Genomic DNA, 19233 nt, shown 5'->3' on the forward strand with positions numbered 1-19233 from the left:
TAGATAAATTTGTGAAAAAATTTGAGAGAAAGAGCGACATATTTCACAGAGGATTAGCAAGAGTATCAAATAATAAATTTCAAACTATTCATTAGTTCATAAGGTAGATACATATAGTAACAACCTAGTTGTTGGACTAATGTGTGGCTTATTTGTTAGACTAGAGTAGAATTAGCTTACTGATATACCTACTTTACCTCATTGTATAATGAATCATTTGAAATTTAGCATACGTTCTCATACGTATATATACATATATATGTGTGTGTGTGTATGTATATTAATAATATTAAATTCCTAAATAGTTCTCTACACCTTAAATAAAAAAATTTCACCTTTATTCATTAACTTTTTGTCATCTATTATTTATTAACTATACTGAGTTATCACTTCCAGTTATAAGATATTTATTTCCTCTGCTTCAATTATTACAAAGTTTCATACTGTAGTCCATGCAAATATCTGGACTGTAACTTAATTCACAATTCATAACGTAATTCACCAACAGTGTAAAAATATGTACCATACCTTGGTTTTAATACAGTAAGTAAAACTGCTTCATTATATGTAAATTTCAAGCATTTTACTATTCTGTGAGATAGGTAAATCATAGATCAATTAAATGTTACAACAAGACACATTAAACACTCAGAGCTGAGTTATTTTTCCATAATTTTTCCCAGAATTTTGGTTCTGCATACCACTTAGCATAATATTTGTACCCAATGTCTCTTGCATTTACATTAAACATCTATATCAACACTGGGTATGAAGACCAGATCACAAAAACCTTAAGATTATAAAAAGCATTCCACACTTATATTTATGAGGAAGGAAAATCTATCATTTCTCTTACTTCTCAATATAACATAACAAGAAAATCACTTGTATACCTTTTTAACAGAATACTTCACTTTATGAAATGACCTTTTATTTTAAAAAATGTAAAATGCTAGATAGTCTCAGTGTGTTAACTAGATATCAGACAAATCTTGTCATCTACTGGCAGTGAAAAAACCCATCATACATTCCTATTATAAACTAAAATTTGTAAGTATCGAAAGAAGAATATTTACAAACAAGTTTTGTGTTATTTTACAATGAAAAGAAATTGTGGTTTATCTTTTTCCACAAACAGAAGTGTGGAATTAGTTTTAATTTAAGATTTTAATGCTTTTGCCCAGTGATAAGTGTCAACACTGATGGTCAATATAAAACGTGTGATGGTGTGAATGAATTTTATGCAAGGTGTAGTAATTACTAGAAGTAGTAGTAATAGTATGCTGTCAATGTGATACACTTGTAAGTGTTCTTGTTCTTGTAAGTTGTACAAATTAGCTTAAATACTGCAGTAACTAGTACCTTCTTACCAGAAAATTGGTTGGCTCTATCCCTATCATGTATTTCAAAGTATCTATATAGTATATTCATATTATTATTATACAGTCTACATTAAATTTTCTGAAAACCAAAGGCATTACATAATACAGTACATACTTACTCCCTCATGATATATCTTATTGACTTTTTTAAGCCTTATATCCAACTGAGCAGACATCAATGTTATTATTAATATTAACAACTAAGATGCTTGCTTAATTCAAACCTAATCACACCCTTCTACAGGTAAATTGTAATATAGTTTAAAACTGCCTTAAGTCACCACCAGGGATTCTATAACACAGTGATCACCGCCCACAAATATCGCATGTGCCATTCTGTTATATTAACTTATAGCGAACCCCATATACATGATTTCGATGAGAACTTTGCTTAATTAAATCATACACATACTAAGCCTTATAAGTGAGCTTAGGTACTTATAAATCGAACAAATCTTATCAGAATCTCTTTGCTCCTTTAGAAATTATAATAATAAAATCGATTATTTAATATTTATAATGCTAAAGAATTTAAAACGATCATCATTTACATTATTTCTCTGAAATAATATTTAAAGATTACTTGTTTACTATTATTTTTGACTCGTAATTTCATTAGTCGTTGATTATTTGTCCTGTGCTATAAGTAGTGGATAAATGTATACATTTGATAATAATTATTTTATATTATTACGTTATTGGGATGATCATGAACCTTATGCATGTTTAACTTGTAATAAAGACTAATGCAGCTCGCTATTAAAAAGAAACTCTACACTGAGTGGTCATTAGTAAATAAACACCTAATTTTTCGTCATTTAACTGATTTATGCTAACTAATTTGTGTTCACAGAGCACTGTATAAATCAGAATGGTCCGCACACTAATTATCTTGTGCTACAACATGCCTAGAACTCAAGATTAATCAAGAAAAAATAAATTAAAAAGAAAATTAAAATTTCTTAGCAACATATGCATACAAACTGCATGTTTGTTATGTAATTCAATATTTTGTTTACCATAACTTGAGGAAGTGGTTACCAGGTGATTTCTCATTGTGTTATGCAGGTTTTGTAGTTAGACACAGTTCAAAGAGCAATACAACAGCACAATTAAATGAAAACAAATTTAAACTTTATGACCCTAAAGCTGTTTAGGATAAATAATTGTAATTTTTTGGTTACAATCTAGAAAGAAAAAAAAGTAATTTAGATTTAGTTCATGTTCTTTGTTGTGATAGCTACAAGGTTGGTCACATAGTTTTGGGGTAGAGAAAATAGCAGAAAATATGAAGTTCTACAGAAAAAACTTTTGATATTCATTTAGGAGGTTCAAAAAATACATAATTAAAAAATCTGATTTTTGAAATGATATCTTCCCTCCATTCACAAAATAGCTTTTCTAGATTAGTACTACCCTCTTTTGGTGCAAATTTCCAACGTTCACCACTAGCCTTCTACCTCCCACTTCTGCATATCCACATGTAAATGATTATGCAGGAGCTCTCCACCAGCAGGAGTGTGACACAACCCTTATCGTAACCATTGCCTCTCCACATTTGCAATCGTCAATCATTTCTTGATGGCCAGTAGTGCTGTACAAACGTGCTTATTTTTGCTTGCAAGTTTGTCGTCATTTTCCTTTATGCTACCGACTTTGTTTATATCTTCTTTCATGTTTTTGAATTGTGAAAGGTTGTTTTTTCCAGATTTTCGTAGTTTTTCATATATGTTTTATTTTGCTTCAAGTTTAGAATTGTCACTATGCACGTGCAGTTTTAGGTAATTAAAACTACCACAACTGTTACTGCTTCTGCAGGTTTCCTGACCACTACGACCAGGTTGAGTACTGAATTATTGGCCAAGGATGTAACAGCAATTATTCGACGAGGATTTCAGAGGATTACAACGTTGGTGAATTGGCACCACAATGGGGGCCAGGCTTTTCCATTTTCATCATATGTGGACACCACTTAAAATGGACTTTACAGGTTCTTTCAGAGGGTCTGACCCTTCACTTCCATTCCCCTTCCTCATTGTTGCCTCATCCCATTGCTTTCCTCCCCATCAAAGGATCGTGATTTTTTGCCAGTGTCTACAGGAGGTGATTTGGGACTTACTTAAGAAATAGGCCATAGAACTTAGAGAAACTTCTCAGCCAGGATTTTAATCCCATATATTCATCATACTCAAAAAAAGATTGGAGTTTGGTGATTGATTATAGAATTATCATCCCTAAGCCATTTCCTGGTCATATCCAAATTCACAATGGAGTCTTACTTAAACCCTTTGATGGGTTTTCACTCCTGGGTTATGTATAATGAAGATGGACATGTTGGATGCTTATCTACATATTCCCATCTCCCAAGAATTCTAACATTTCCTTTGTTTTGTTGTCAGAGGCATTTTGGGCCCTACCATTTGGCCTGGCCTCAGCTCCTTATGCCTTCTGTTGAGTAATCAGGTCATTTGCTCCATGCTTTATGCCAGAAGCTTTCATTTCCACCATTACATGAATGATTGGCTTCCTCCTAGGCTGAATCTGCTGTTCACCCTCAGTTTCTTCTTCAAGAGGCTGACAGAATGAGTTGACTCTTCAAGGTGAAGTCATTTCTCACACCCACACAATATCTGATTCATCTGGGTGTTTGTCAATTCTCTGATCAGTTGGGCTCAGCTTTCTCCCCTTTGTTTACGGGATATGATATGTCTTATTTCCAGTCTATTGGTCTCTCCCTCTTCCACTGCACACGAGACCCTATCTCATTTGGGGAGTGGGTTTCTCTCAAAGTCCTCATTCTCCTTGGTCACAACTATATGTGTCACCTTCAGTGGGTGTTACTAGACCAATGGAACCTCATTTGGGATCTCTTAGATGCTCCTAAGGTGTTTCAGAAATTGTGTACTCATTTTGGTTTTCCAGATGTGGATGCTCTTGCCACACATCTCAATGCACAACCTGTTTTTGATATTCCATTCCTCATCCTTTGGCAGAAGTTGTAGATGCTCTCTGTCAATACTGGACACTCACCATCACAGTAACCAATTACTTGAGAATTTTGGTTGTTGTTTTGGAAATGCCCGATGAGTTGCAGAAATTAACCAATGAAGTGTCAGAACCACTTACGGGTAGTTAGGAATACTACTTGGAAGTTCGTAAGGATTCCTGTATGCATATTCTCCTATTCATCTTCTTTCCAAAGTCCTTTCATTGATTCAGACCACACCATATCATGTGCTCCTTGTGGCTCCAATTTGGCCTGCTTATATGTGGTTTCCACTTCTATGCAGACTTTAGGCATCACCTCCTCTTCCTTTGCCATTGTCTCCCACACTCATTCATCTCCCTTAATCAGGTGTGCGTTATCCATCCATTCCTGCCCTTGGCTTCACATGTTGCTTTTGTCCAGTCCCTCAACAGACAACCCAGATTTTCCAGGTGTGTTGCCCCATTGATTGCCCATCCTATACAATGTTCCTCCTTGGCAGTTTATCAGTGTAAATGGTATATTTTCCACTGCTGGTCACTCTGCTGGGTATATCGTCCTTCACAACTGAAGCAAATGGATGTTTTTAAGTAAATTTTTACAATTGCTACATTATATTTTTGTTTTTAGTAACAAGAGAGTTTAAGAAAAAACTAAAAATATTTAGGTTTCTAGGTGTGATACACATAGATGAAGAAATGGCATAAGTAAGGATACCAGTATTGCAAAATTAGGTCAAGAACTAGGCTAAGCATAGTTAGCTAGTTGTTAATTTGTATTGAGAATCATGAGTAAAGAGTTATAAAAAGCAGTCCAGTAAAGATGCTAGTCACGAGTTGACAGTGATAAGTTATTGACACCGATCTAGCAGTACAGTAAAGACTACTAAAAAGTTTATGATAGCATCTAAAATTGGCACTTTGATGTAGGATTTTTTACTACAGCCTGGTGTAGTAGTATAAGTAAGAAGGTAACCGAGACACTCACCATCACAGTAACCAATTACTTGAGAATTTTGGTTCTTGTTTTGGAAATGCTCGATGAGTTGCAGAAATTAACCAATGAAGTGTCAGAACCACTTACGGGTAGTTAGGAATACTACTTGGAAGTTCGTAAGGATGCAGAGAAAATACAGTGTAAAAACTCATGTCTAGAACTGAAAATTAGTTCTCTCAGGGTTGATAACAGTTCTCCAGCTCAGAACAGTAGACCTTGACCACCATGAATATAACGGTATCTAATCTACAGCGATAAACCAGCTCAACTTTGATGTAACTAAAATTGCTATTTCTTTTGTTCAATCAATGTGGTTTTGGATAAGATAGTAAAGTAATCATATGAAGGAAATTAACAGAGTGAAATATCTCATATGTGAGTGGTATTTATCAATGCTGTTTAACAGAAAGTGGTTTATTATGAATTAACAGATGATTAAAATTTTTAACTGTTGATATTAAAAGGTGTATATTATGTGTAAGAACTTGAATAAACTTGATGTATTTTGTTCAATATCAGTCTCAGAATCTGTTTTTTTAGTCTAACCGTAAATCTCCTCAAGTTAATGACTTGTGAGCCACACTCGCCACTGCATTCCTCAATTAGGTAAATTCGGTGTAATCAGCAGTACAGTCGAAGCTTCAACGACTAGCCCTAAGGCACTGCCCATTACACAACTTTCCCTACTACAGTTGACTGCATTTTTCACTTATCTCTTTATCACTTTATTTACAGGGGCCTTTTTTCTAGTGTGGATCCCACTCTGTGGTGAGTGGTGCCTGACCAAGTACCTTTTTTTTTTTTAAATCTGCACTGTCCATCCTGTGACGAGGATCAATTTCAATTACATTGTAACTCTTCCTACTTTGGACTTGACATACAATTTCAGATGCTGCCAAGTGTTGGTTGTGTGTCTCCGATCAATTGTCATCTGTGCTAAATCAATTACATCATAGGATTGGATCATACACACTGTCAATATGGGGTGTTCTGTAGGACAACTAGTGGTTCTTTTGCTTCATAAATATGTTTGTCCCAGATCATACACTCATGGACAATCATGAGTAAAGCAGACAGGGATTGCTGATGCTCTGTGGTGTTGAGACTCTACCATAGACATGACATACAATTCCAGATGCTGCCAGGAGTGAGTTATTCGATTCTGTCGATGTGGTAGCTCTGCTTTTCAAAATAGGGTATTGTAGTCACCCGTAGTACTGTCTCATGGAGGCCTGTCCTCCTGAGTGATGCTTCATACCACTCAGTTGAGAGTAGAGCTGTGGCATTCTGCAGGTGTCAATGGCGTAAAGTGCTTTCTAGCATGGACCTGATGTACAATTCCAGATGCTGCCAGGTTTTGGTCTCAAGCTGAGATGTTCCTCCTACCTACCATCATTTGGATGCAGTTCCCAGGATGTCAGGTGTTGGTTGGAGATGGTCCAGTTAAGTAAGCTCTCACATATGTTCTGGCCGGTATCCCTCCTCCTACCTCAGACTGGATAAAAATTGCTCAGTGCCACTAGATTTTGGACAAAGAAGCACCCCAGGTTTATGTTTCCTTTTCCTACCATCTGCTGGATATCAGTTCCCAGCAAATCTGGTGTTGGTCTTAGCTGGATGCAGCACATGTATTCCTGCTTGGGTACAGTCAAGTATCCTCCTTCTACAACAGACTGAAAGAAACATACCCAATGCTTCCTTGGTTTTGGACTGTGAATGTCCTCCCAATGGGGCTTTCCACCTACCCACAATCTGCTGGATATCCGTTAGTGGTGGATCGGGTGTTGGTTGAGTTGGAAATGTGCACAAGTGGAGACGTATTTTGATATGGAAGTTTTTATTCCCTATCAATTCCCGTTTCGAGGTGAAGAGGTAGGTGATCCTCTGCCTACTATGGAAATAATGTAATATTCCATATGCCGCCAGGTTTTGGGTGAGGTTGAACTACCACTGTGGTCTGTCGTGCCCTACCCACTTGTCACCCAGGGTTCCCAGTAATACATATTATGGGATTCCTTCATGTTTTTCCATCTTTTATGTCTGTGACACAGTCATAAAAGAACAAAGAGTATACCTGGATCAGATTTGGTGCAGTATCTCATTGTCGTGGTATATTTTCTTTTGTGGTTCCACTACTCGTGGTTTCTCTTTGGGTGCTTCCTGAAGGATAATTTTTTCACCGGCCCTCCACCAGCTCAATGTAGGATTCTAGTTATTTTGTGAGAAGAGGTAAGATATTGCATCGGAAGTTAACATTTTTATAAAATAAAAATGTATTTATTATTGATACTTATCTCCTCTCAAATTTCCACCCAGCCTCCCCACTACCGGTGATGTGTGGTGTAGGTACTATGACCAATGTTGAAGTGATTAACGAGTGCAAATGTGGAGAGGGTGCTGGTTATGATAGGGATTGTGTCACACTCCTATTGGTGAAGAGCTGTTGCATAATCATTTACATGTGGATATGCAGAAGCGGGAGATGGTAGGCTAGTGACAAACTTTGAAAATTTGTGCAGAGAGTGAGGGCAGTACTAATCAAGAAAAGCTATTTTGTGAAGTAAGTATCTATCAGAAATACATTTTCAGCATAGGAAAGTGTTAACTTTCTGTGGACAAAATACTTGTAATGCTTACTAAAAGTTTGTCAAATTTCGTGAAGGTACACATTATAAGTTACATGATGGTTGCAGGTTGGTAAAAATGACCAAATCCATATAGAAATGGTTGATTAAAACATATTGCAAGCCAATAAAAATTATAACTAGTGGATAAACATTTTTTTTTTATCATCTATATTAACTGTTTATATATAATATGATTGATAACTAAATTTGTACTAGCTACGCAGTGAGCACATACTAAATGTTTTGAAAAACTACACTTTTGTTTGTGATAGTTAGTGATGATTAATAAAGATATCTGGTAATAATTGGTGATGTATCTTAGCATCATTAACTTAGAGTACTTTTATTTATTAAAATATACATTAATACTTAAAAAATGTTGGTATTTTTAACTCCCCCTTCAGTTGTAAGGTCATATTTTATAATTTTTGCAAATAAAAGCTAACAACTGGTATATATATACATTTGAAGAAAAGTGTACATTACTAATTATAATAAGTTTACCATATAATTGCTTGGTATATGCAAACATTTCTTAATAGTGGTGATGACTGTTTTAGTAAATACATATTGTGTGGTCTTTTGTAAGAAGTGTTATGTCTGTACACTGATTTGTGATGCTCAATATTGCTTTTGTATTTTCACTTATGAAAGTGGAGTGAATTGGTTATATCTTGTGAGATGTTCCATTTTGGTTTTTTAAAAAGGATGCATATACATTGTGTTGCAGATAAAGTTTGACAGACCTGAATTTCAGACAGAAAGTTTTGTATATCCTGCTGGCTACTGCAGTTCTCGTTCTTATGCAAGTATGAAGAATCCTCATGTACGCACTTCATACACTTGCACTGTAACAGATGATGGAAAAGCTCCTAAGGTTGGTGGCTACTATAAAATTACTTCAACACTGGTGAAAAAATATTATGACCCAATTGGAATATTGTCTTATATGCAACTGATAGTTTGTATTTTATTATAAGACCATGTAATCGGTTAAAAGTAATAATAAATATTTAAAAATTATATTATTTATTGCATATGCAGAGTACATATTGCTATAAGTCTGTACCAATTTAAAATTTATGAAAGTTTGATAAATATTCATATCACACTGAAGAATTACAAAAACTGTTTATGTGTCTACTAATAAGTTCTTTTATAAATCAACAGTGCATTGACAGCATGCACTATTCAATGAAATCAATCAAGTTATGATTTTACTCAAATACTGATCTGAATGTAACTGTACTACCAGTATATCAACATCTGCATAAAGAAGAAGTATAGTATAATCTGTCAGAAGGAAAAACAAGTTCAGTATGATACTTTCAAGGTTATTGTTCCACATAGACAGCTTCAGTAAAAGAGAAATCATTTAACAGGCTTTTACAGTTTTGTTCATAAATAAATTAATAACTTGTTTGTTTGCTGGATATTAATGGTTAATTAGTTGTCACATTATTCAGACATCTAAAGTAGTTTAGATTATTAGTGATGAGTAAATGACTGTACATTTAAACCAAACTGCTTAAATTCTACCACTGAAAGAAGCTTCTGTCCATATTTATTTGCTTTATTCTTCTAAGTAGTACTGATGAGCCATGAATTTTTCAAAATCTGTGGCAGTGGAAGAAGCGAATCAAAGAATGAATTAGACCTCTACTCATCATTTCTTCACTGAAAATCAGTCTTTTGTCTTATTACAAAGTTTATTAGCATTTGTCTGTTTCCTCTGAGTACCAAAAACGTTATTTAAAACCTATTCCAGTTTTTCTTAATACCTGTAAATAAGGAAGAATAGGTTCTTTTTAGGTCTTATGTGACATTTTTCACTCGTTAAGTTTTTTCTGTAATTATTTTTCCTTCTGGTAAACAAATATTCTTATTGATTCTCTTTTTCTATTCAGTTTTTTTAAAATGATTTCAAGTCCAATATTGTTTGTCTTGTTTAACTCAAGCTGAGTGAAAGAGTGATAGTTGAAAGACTGATTGAGTATGAAAGAGGAAATGTTAATTAGGCTCTTCCAAACCACATACATTAATTCTCAAGCTTAGGTATTGTTCTTTCAAATATAAAGAAACAGGAAAAAAAAAATATTAACTTCTCACCATAAATTTTAATATTAGTTTTATTTCATATTTTCAACTTTTCATTTCACTGTAAATTAATGATTCCTGGACAGTTAGTGTTAGGGTAGAGAAAACAAAAGATGATTTATAAAGCTTTACCAATGAAAACTTGATATTCATTTAGGAAGCACTAGAAGTCATACAAATAAAATATGAAACTGTATAATGAAAATAAGTATTTTTATTCTTAACATGCTTTATTAAAAAATCAGTTTTTGTTGTTGTATATATATATGTGTGTGTGTAAACAGACCTTTAATATTTAGTAAAAGCTTGTCAACTTGTAAAGTTATATGTAGTAAATTCAGAATTATGTATAGTTTCACAATTCCAAGGTTGGTTATACTGACTAACTTCGTTCTTATTTGGGTTAGTACTAAAACAGTTTCTACAAAAAATAAATAACCTGCTGATTATAATTGAGACTGGTGTATAGAATGATAACAAATGAAATTTATAAGGAAGAAAATTAAGATAATTTTAAGTAGAAGATTCTAGCTTGTGTAATTTTGTAGATTTTTAGGATAATTTGTTTTTGTGAAAAGGACAAATAATGACCATTTTTCACTTTCATTAGCTTGGAAGATAATATTTGACTAACGTAACAAAATCAGTGATTTATAGATTGAATGTTTTCTTGTTTTTATTAGTTCCAGATAATTGCAGAAGATTTGCCTGATCATCCTCTGGTGGGAACAACTCCAAGTGAATGTCACAACCAACTGCTAATGGCTATAAACAAAACATGGTGAATAATTTTGTTTTATTTAGTAGTATTCCTTTAATATATTTACCAAAAAAAAATTGAAACATAGCTTATGGAAAATATGTAAAAAGTTACAGATGTCAGCACATGTCCAGCATTAAAAACGAAATTATAGTGTAAAATTGTTAGAATTATTTGTTGTTATACAATAACCCTTTCACCCCGGGCAGGTTAACATGCACATGTCACAACATTTTGGAGAGTTCTTTTCAAAATTTCATGAAATAACTTATGTCAATGAAATTGGCATGTAAACATAGTTTATAATTGAAATTGTAATATTTGTATGTTTTAATTTCTTAATTTTCAAGAGCAAATGCTAGATATATATTTTTGTGTGTCACATAACACATCCTCTTGTCTTATTGCTTAATATACATTTTATTACGCCTACCATACAATGTGTACAGTGGCTAATGAATTAGAAACTTGGATTTGAGATATGGACAAGCTAAATATTAAATAAGAATCTCCCACCTCTATGATTTTGTGAGATGTCAATATTTTTAGCAAATCTAGGAGAGTGACTCCTCCCATTACTCGAATCGTTTGAAACCTTTTGTCTAGCCCCACCTACTACTAAGTAGTGCATGCTTATAACCAATAGAAAGAGCAGTTTCCCTTCTACATAAATCTGACAGTCGTTTGTAAATAGCTTGAAGGAAAAAGTAATAATTTTGCCAAAACTGTTGAAGTGTAATGACTAAGTAGTTGCTCTGAATAGCAATGGGACTTTTGTAATCCACATATAGCTTATTCTGAGACCCAGATAAATTACAGGGATTTTGTGTGTACTAATAGAGTAACTTGATTGAAGCCAACAAAAATTAATATATCTTCACCCTCGACTTGGAAGAATACATTAAGCTTATGTGATGCACTAATGCAACATTTTGTAACACCGTAAATACTTGAAATCTTTGTTTTTCAGTGTATTGTTTATTTATTGTTCTATGTTTTAAGAAAAATAACTAAACGTTATGTATGGTAGCCATAATATCACTATATTTTGTAATATACTTCAATTACAGCTAGAGATTTGTATTTTGTAGGTCAGTACATAGTTATGCCTACTGAATTTGTGTTATTCTAATTATCTAAACTCGGGTAAAATAAAAGCAAATCATACAACATTAGAAACTTGACAACTTGACAACAGATTTATTCATAAAGTTTAGAAAGGTAAAATATTTTATAAATGTTGGGAAGTAATGTTATGCACAAATGTTCATACATGTCTAAAAGGAATAGTGTACATACAAATTGCATGAATCAAAAACAAATACATAAAGTTGTGCACAGAAAACTGTAGGAATGAATGGAAATTTATATAGATGTGTATTTTAATACAAACGTTTTGGAAAATTGCAAAAGTCATACTTATGATAGCATATATCAAAAAACAATGTAAAACTGAAACATTGCTGTACATTCAAATACAAACAAACAAAAATGCTACTAAGATATTTATTAAAATAAAAAAACTAATTGTAAACAAAGGAAAAGAGCAGACACTTTTACCTTGTACATATACATAACATCTTAACTTCTTTGAAGAGCATCACTAGTGTGATGCTCTTGAAAGTGCTTCATACAAAGTAATTCATCACAAAGTGTACACTTTGTAAGTGCTCTGAGAGACATAGTCTACTTCTGTTTCTATTGCCTTTGTTAACAAGTATAGTGAAATGCCTGCCAAGAGTGAGTCTCAGAGGTGATGAGTCCTGTACAATTCTTGAAAGTAGTATACCAGAGGACCTGATCTGTTTTAAAGTAGAGGCTCAACAAGAGCTGTGACCTGGTCCATTTTGAAGGCCTTTTGGGATAATGCTAACTGATTGGTCTGTTGTTTTTACAGAATGTAATTGTGATGTAAGTTAGTATGGATAGCTAAAAACCTGTCCCTAGAGAAGAACCAAGGAGTATGGAAAGGAAGATAGGTAGACCAGTAGTCGGAAAGAGAGAGGGATAAGGCTTGAGTCCCATAGCTATTTTTAATCCAAAATCTGCTAAAGTATCTTCACATCAGTCCATTTTTCTTTTTTTCCTTTGAGGTTCACCTTCCTGCTGTGATTTAAAGTTTCAATAGTGAACGAAATTTTAAAGAAATCAATAACTGTATTTGTAGAGATTATCCGTCAGGACACAGGTTCACCTCTGTTGAATGGAAGTACATGGGGAGGTTCCTTTTCAGGTCCAAGTGTAACTCAGGTGAGAGGCCTCTCCTGCTGGGAAGGAGCAGTCCAAGTAGATACTGTAGCTCCATCCCCTCCCTTACTTCTCTTAGTCCTGCATCTTCTCTGTGGTGATGGTGGTGTAGGTACTTTAGTGACGTAAATGACACAACTTTGCAGAGAGAAGATCATCATATGTATCTGTGTGTGTGTGTGTGTATATATATATGTATGTATGTATGTATGTATCTTTGTGTATATACATATATATATATATATATATATGTATTTGTTATCTTTAGTAAAGGTTGCTTATTAAGTCAATAACGGAAAATGAAGAGAAATATATAACACACGCTTAATAACAAATAAATTTCAAATACATATAACACATCGACCAATACGATACTTAATCAATAAATAGATATTATATATTTAAAGGTATGTATTAAGTACATATTATTATATAAGGAACTGACATGGATTTAGAGTATGAAGAAATTACAGATAATGTTTCAGTCTTAGATTATTTTCCGATAATTTAGCATTCAGTATAGCTTTCTAGTAATAATAATAAAATGAATTGCAAGATAATAAAATGAATTTCGCAAGCAAATAAAGGCCTGGCGAATGTGTTTTAAAAGCAACATAACAATATTTATTGATTTTGTAAGGTTTCTAGTATCAGCACAATTCACAGTGTTTCTAGCGCTATAATTGGCTAGCTTTGAAGTTAATGCTGTAAACTGTTGGTTGTTGGAGAAAGGAATAGCATGCTTAAATGAGATAAAGACTGGAAAAATTGTGTGAATATCACAATTTTGGTCAGACCAGAGTCCTAGTGCAATATTTTACATTTATAAATTACCTGCATGAGAGCTCATTCTTAAATCATACTTGGGTATGGACGGCATCCTACAGGGAAAGACAATACAGGAGTCCAAACAGGCAAGCGTAGGCTCTCTGAAATGACCACCGTATCATGTAATCTTTTCCTTTTTTGATGGCTCAAGGAAGTCCACGACTACCTATAACTTGTTTATACACGCAGGAATAAGCACAATGTAATAAAGATGTAATCTTATTCTAGTAGCCCCCCCCCAGTGGTACAGCGGTATGTCTGTGGACTTTTACTGCTAAACACTCGATGTTAATACCTGTGGTGGACAGAGCACAGATAGCCCTTTGTGTAGCTTTGTGCTTCATAACAAACACCAACACCTTGTTCTAGAAAGGTAAAATCTGACAGCTTTCGATTTTCCATATCACAAAAGATTCAAACTGTAGCAAGAGTAAAATGGGTATGACAAAAATAATTCTGTATGACTTTCGATGCTCATTATGTACTTTAAATTTGGTTATAAACTAGAGGTACTAACTTGCACATTTTATTTTAAATAAGCCTTTGAAAGCAGTAAAATACGTTTCAGTTTTGATGAAGAAGTTTCCCAGAAGACTCCTAGATACCAGTTTTTAAAAAAAAGAGATATTTTCTTCATAATCTATTCCTAGGTGACAGTGTTCTGGTGTTTGTATACATGTATTTTTTGTATTACAGAGAAAGAAAAGGAAGATCCTCTGAAGAATACAGGTCACCAGAGCAAAAGTAGGACAACAGATCAATAACTTACACCACTTCAACTTTTCTTTCTCTTCAAGTTTCTATTTTTATCCAAATACTGACAAGGAATTAACCATTGTAAGACAAGCTACAGTCTTCATTCTTTGTTATTTGGTCAATAATTTCCTAAATCAATAGAGAATAGGCATGCCTATGAATGCTCATTTGTAACTAATAAATAATTGAATTTAAATCCAAATTTTGATTTAAAATGGATATAACTTCAATCTATTAGTTTGAATACAGTGAGACACTCAAGTAAGTTACTTACCTTTCTCTCACACTAGAAGCGCGCTGTGGTTGTTTTTCTAATTAGATGGTTATCCATATTCTCATACAAGAAAGACAACTTATTACATAGGTAGAAAAACAAATTTCTTGATCAGTTCGATAATAACTAAGGCCTGCAATACCATTTACAAGCACACATAACAACCACCTTTGACTTTGTATAAGTTATTCTACTGGGGTTTACTATCATATATCAGGAATGCTTCAGGAGCATCAGATTTTTAGGCGCTTTGTCAACTTTATATGTGCAGAATCTTTGAATAGGTTTTTGCCAATAGTTTTTTGTTTTAGTTTAAAGACTACAGAAGTGGTCAAAGCTCTCCTGAAGGGAGTTAGACTTTCGAGTGAGTAAAAGTAATTATTTAATTTTGTTTTCATTTTATTTTAGATTATTGCAAATAACAGTTTTTGATGGATGGAATTGGAGATTTTGGCATTAAAATAAAGTAAGTGTACTGTGAAATTTCTCTTTTTCTTTATTTTCATTACAATTTGTGGAGGTTATTTTGTTTTGTATTTATTTACATTAGAAGATGTGAAAACTTTTAATAAAGGTCTCTTCATATCTCTCACGCAATTCTACACACTCACAGGAAACCATATTCTGTTGTAGTGCATTTTGCTGTATTGTAGTGTATTTCTTATATTGTATTGGATACGTTAATTTTAAAATAAATATTTTTCCTCCATATATTTGTCTCTAATTTCACATTCTGTATTAACAGCTCACCCCAGTGTACGATATTTGAAAAAAAATGTGTATTTTTTCTCTTTTTAGCTAAGGAAAATGAACAATTAAGTTCACCAAAAGTTGTAATTTTTTTACTCTTGCCCATTTTGGTGAATGTATTGTGTTCTGCGTGTAATTAAACTCGATGTGATATGCTGCAACTTTGTTCTTGCGTCAGTCATATATTGTCATAAGCCATTCCTGTTTGGTGTAACTGGAATTTATCGCAAAATATATCATTGGAGAATTTCTTAATCTTGCATTAATGATTTCTTATGTGACACTAAGCCATGCTGGAATATTGAAAACTATAGCTTCCCTATTTTACCTTATGGGATGACTAAGTAACAGGGTAATAAGTCTACTGTGGGAGAATTGACCAAATTGTATATGCACATGGTGGTCAGTTTTCAAAGATAAGATCAGCTCCAATATAAGATATTCTTCAGGCTCCCTATGAGTCAGAACTCCTCAATTTAGAATGTCGTGTACAAGCCCTGTTGAATTATTTTGTTTGTAAGTATATGTGTTAAATTTTCTATCTTATCCTTTTTTACTGTGGGTACTATTATTAACTGAAGGTGGTTATGATTGTACCTGAGAACACCATGGTGTAAGGTTTTAACAGTAACATTTTTGTTGCTGTGACTTCGTGGTTTATTGTTGCAGTGTTCTTAGTTTTATGAGTGTGCTTTTCTATGCTCCTTTTGCACTTTTATAAATCATACTTTTGGAAGGAGGTAAGATTTTTTACATAAAGGAGAAGTTTGATGCTCAGGGAAGACTTCGAAGGACTGTATCATAAATCTTGATCCATCCAAAGACTGACGAAGGGGAACTATATCCTAGAGCCTCCAGAGCTTCTGACTAAGTTCTATTCTGGGTGCAAGTCTCAGCTTACAGAAGATACGAGAAAATGAGAGTCAAGGTAGTGACTCAAAAGCTTTTGCTTGAATGCAGAGCCATGGGTCTCTGTCAGAGAATTTAAGCAGAAATATTGTCAAGTGTTTAAAGGTGCAACTAAGGGGACATTGGACTGCTTCCTTAGTTGTTTCAAGGAGGCCACTGCTTAAAATGACGTTACTAGAGACAGTTGGTTCAATAGCTTATGCTGATTTGGGATAGATCAGTACCTGACAATATTGAGCACTAGCTCAACTTGCCAGTATCCAGAGGTTAAACCTAAATTGATGAATAATCAGGAGGTTCCCAATGCATTCAGACAATCTCCTGTTCACGTGAATGGAAAGGCATAAGTGCTTGTTATTTCTTTTACCTGACTGAAACCAACACAAATCTTGGTGTACCTTAATTTCTGACAAACACTACTGGATATGACAAATCACTCTGTAAAGGTTTTATTATTACATACTTTAAAATCTGACAAATTTTAGTGCTGGCTGCATTCCTAGTACTCCAATGAAGCCTACTCAGTGTTACTTTATTGAGTATGCATCACATGTATCTATGTGATTGTGATTTAATGTTGTATCCTCCAAATGACCATCTAGTCTCGCAAACAAATCAGCATATGTAACCATAAGTTTCTAGACTGCTTGCACAATCATCTTCTAACAGTCTCACATGTTCTGGCAAATGTAAATTTGCCTTTAGACTTTGTATAACAGAAGTAACCATAAATTAACCTTTAGTTACAGATTCATCCACTTTGCTTACTGTGCTAATGACTATTCCAGTGGGAATCTGAATAACTGAATGTCAAAAATTGCAAATTTACACTGAGACTGTATCACCACTTGGACAGATAACTTTTTGAGCAAGTTCAGCCTGCTTTAAAACAAGAAATAATAGATGTCATATATCAGTTCCACCACTGCAGCAGATAACATACTAGACTTTGTCCACATTATGGAACACAACATTCAAAAGCACTGTAACTCACTCCTTCTTCAACTTGCTCAGTCCACTGTTTCTGGGCCAAATCTAGTTGACATTATATGTATTTTTCCATAGAATTACTTTTCACCTTTTTCACTTGCAATACCATCCAATAATTTCTACTATAGATCTATTTCCAAGATGTTAATAGTAGAAACAAGATAGAGACATTACCTAGATGTAGCAAAATATGAGCTTCTACATTCAAATCTTATTGGTCATAATTTGCTAGGACATAGTCTATCAACTAATTAGAGTGGTGGTTTCACTTGGAGTGTTCTAGTGGTTCTTGTAATAACCAGCACTATACCTCATGTTTGTGTACTTTCATTACCCCATATCTAACATCACTGAGCTAGCTGTGTAGATCACCAAGCATTTCAATGCAAGCTGAAAATTGTGCCTCCCATGTTGGTAGCTAAACCTGACTTGGTTTCTCCTAGTTTCTAGATCCAAACTGGTATCAACCTCAGTTTACCTATGACATTCCTGCATCTGCTGAGCAATTCGGCATAACTGAAAGCTTTGCCTAACCTGTTGTAGAATAAAATATAGACAGCTTACCTTATAATGGACTACTATCCCATAACTAAAACAGACACTTTGATCCTCACATCCAGAGTGCTGACTGGAGAGCGGCATCAGGGGTACATATTGCAACACAATCATCATGGTAACTCCTGGGAAGCCCTTCCCCTTATTTGTATTAGGCGTATTGCAGTGTATTTTTGGCTAGATAGCTCTAAGCATAACATGATCTTCTATGATGCATTCACTTCAAAAGAGTAGATTAGCTACGATGTGGCTACTTCAGTAGATACTGTGTGCTTTTCCTTTACTTGCAACCTTCAAGCCTAGTCATCACATTGCTACCTGTGCGATGGTTAAAATATCGTTCACACCCAGGTGGCGTCACAATGTTTCACTTGATAGTCTCTCATTGAACTTATCCACAAATACATTATTGCAATCAGCAGAGTATGTCCACCTATGTAGGGAATATAAATAATCTTCATTAATGGTTAGGTTATCATTGGAATCTTTGTTTTAGACTGAAGCTTAGTCCAATGAATAACTTGGTTCTTCAGTGGCTCAGAATATTGGTGCAACTTATCCAAGACCATTATAAACTGTAACTTTGGATGTTGGGGGAGATATTGATATGTGGTTGTAAAAACAAAGCATCTCAATTAGAAAGGAGACTCCTAAGACATAAAAGAACTATAGTTTTAATAGTGGCCCAAATCTTTATATTCAGATGAAATTTAGTCCTTGTCTCTCAGCAGAATGATAATTTGCTGAGGGCAGGCCATTTTTAGGATCTGCCTAGCCCCAGAATATTCTACAACCCATAATGATGCTGGTGGAATGCCTACAGTCAGAGAGAGGCCCAAATCTACTTCTGGGTTACCATCTTTGCCTCTCAACAACAAACACTTTCACCTTGCTCATTTCCTACAATTCGTGAAAAATGCCATTGACTCACATATGAAACTATTTAAACTTATGCTGTCACATTGTTGAAGAACTACAGGAACTACATAGAATACAAATGTATAGAGTTCTAGATCAATTTTTTCCGTGAGAAAACTTTAAGTGACATGATACGGGAATAACCCATAGCAATAAGT

General features: G+C 34.1%; 1 protein-coding gene across 1 annotated transcript in view; it reads left to right on the forward strand.

Annotated features, from left to right (window-relative positions):
• LOC106470911 (transforming growth factor beta regulator 1-like) overlaps positions 1 to 10873 on the forward strand; it is a 51787-nt gene extending 40914 nt beyond the window's left edge. The window contains exons 6-7 of the mRNA XM_022399545.1: positions 8722 to 8868; positions 10772 to 10873. Of these exons, the coding sequence (XP_022255253.1) occupies positions 8722 to 8868; positions 10772 to 10873 (249 nt within the window). The remainder of the gene's footprint in view (positions 1 to 8721; positions 8869 to 10771) is intronic.
• The last annotated feature ends 8360 nt before the right edge of the window (positions 10874 to 19233 follow it).

The sequence above is a fragment of the Limulus polyphemus genome, unplaced genomic scaffold (assembly GCF_000517525.1).
Source record: "Limulus polyphemus unplaced genomic scaffold, Limulus_polyphemus-2.1.2 Scaffold4287, whole genome shotgun sequence".
NCBI lineage: Eukaryota > Metazoa > Arthropoda > Merostomata > Xiphosura > Limulidae > Limulus > Limulus polyphemus.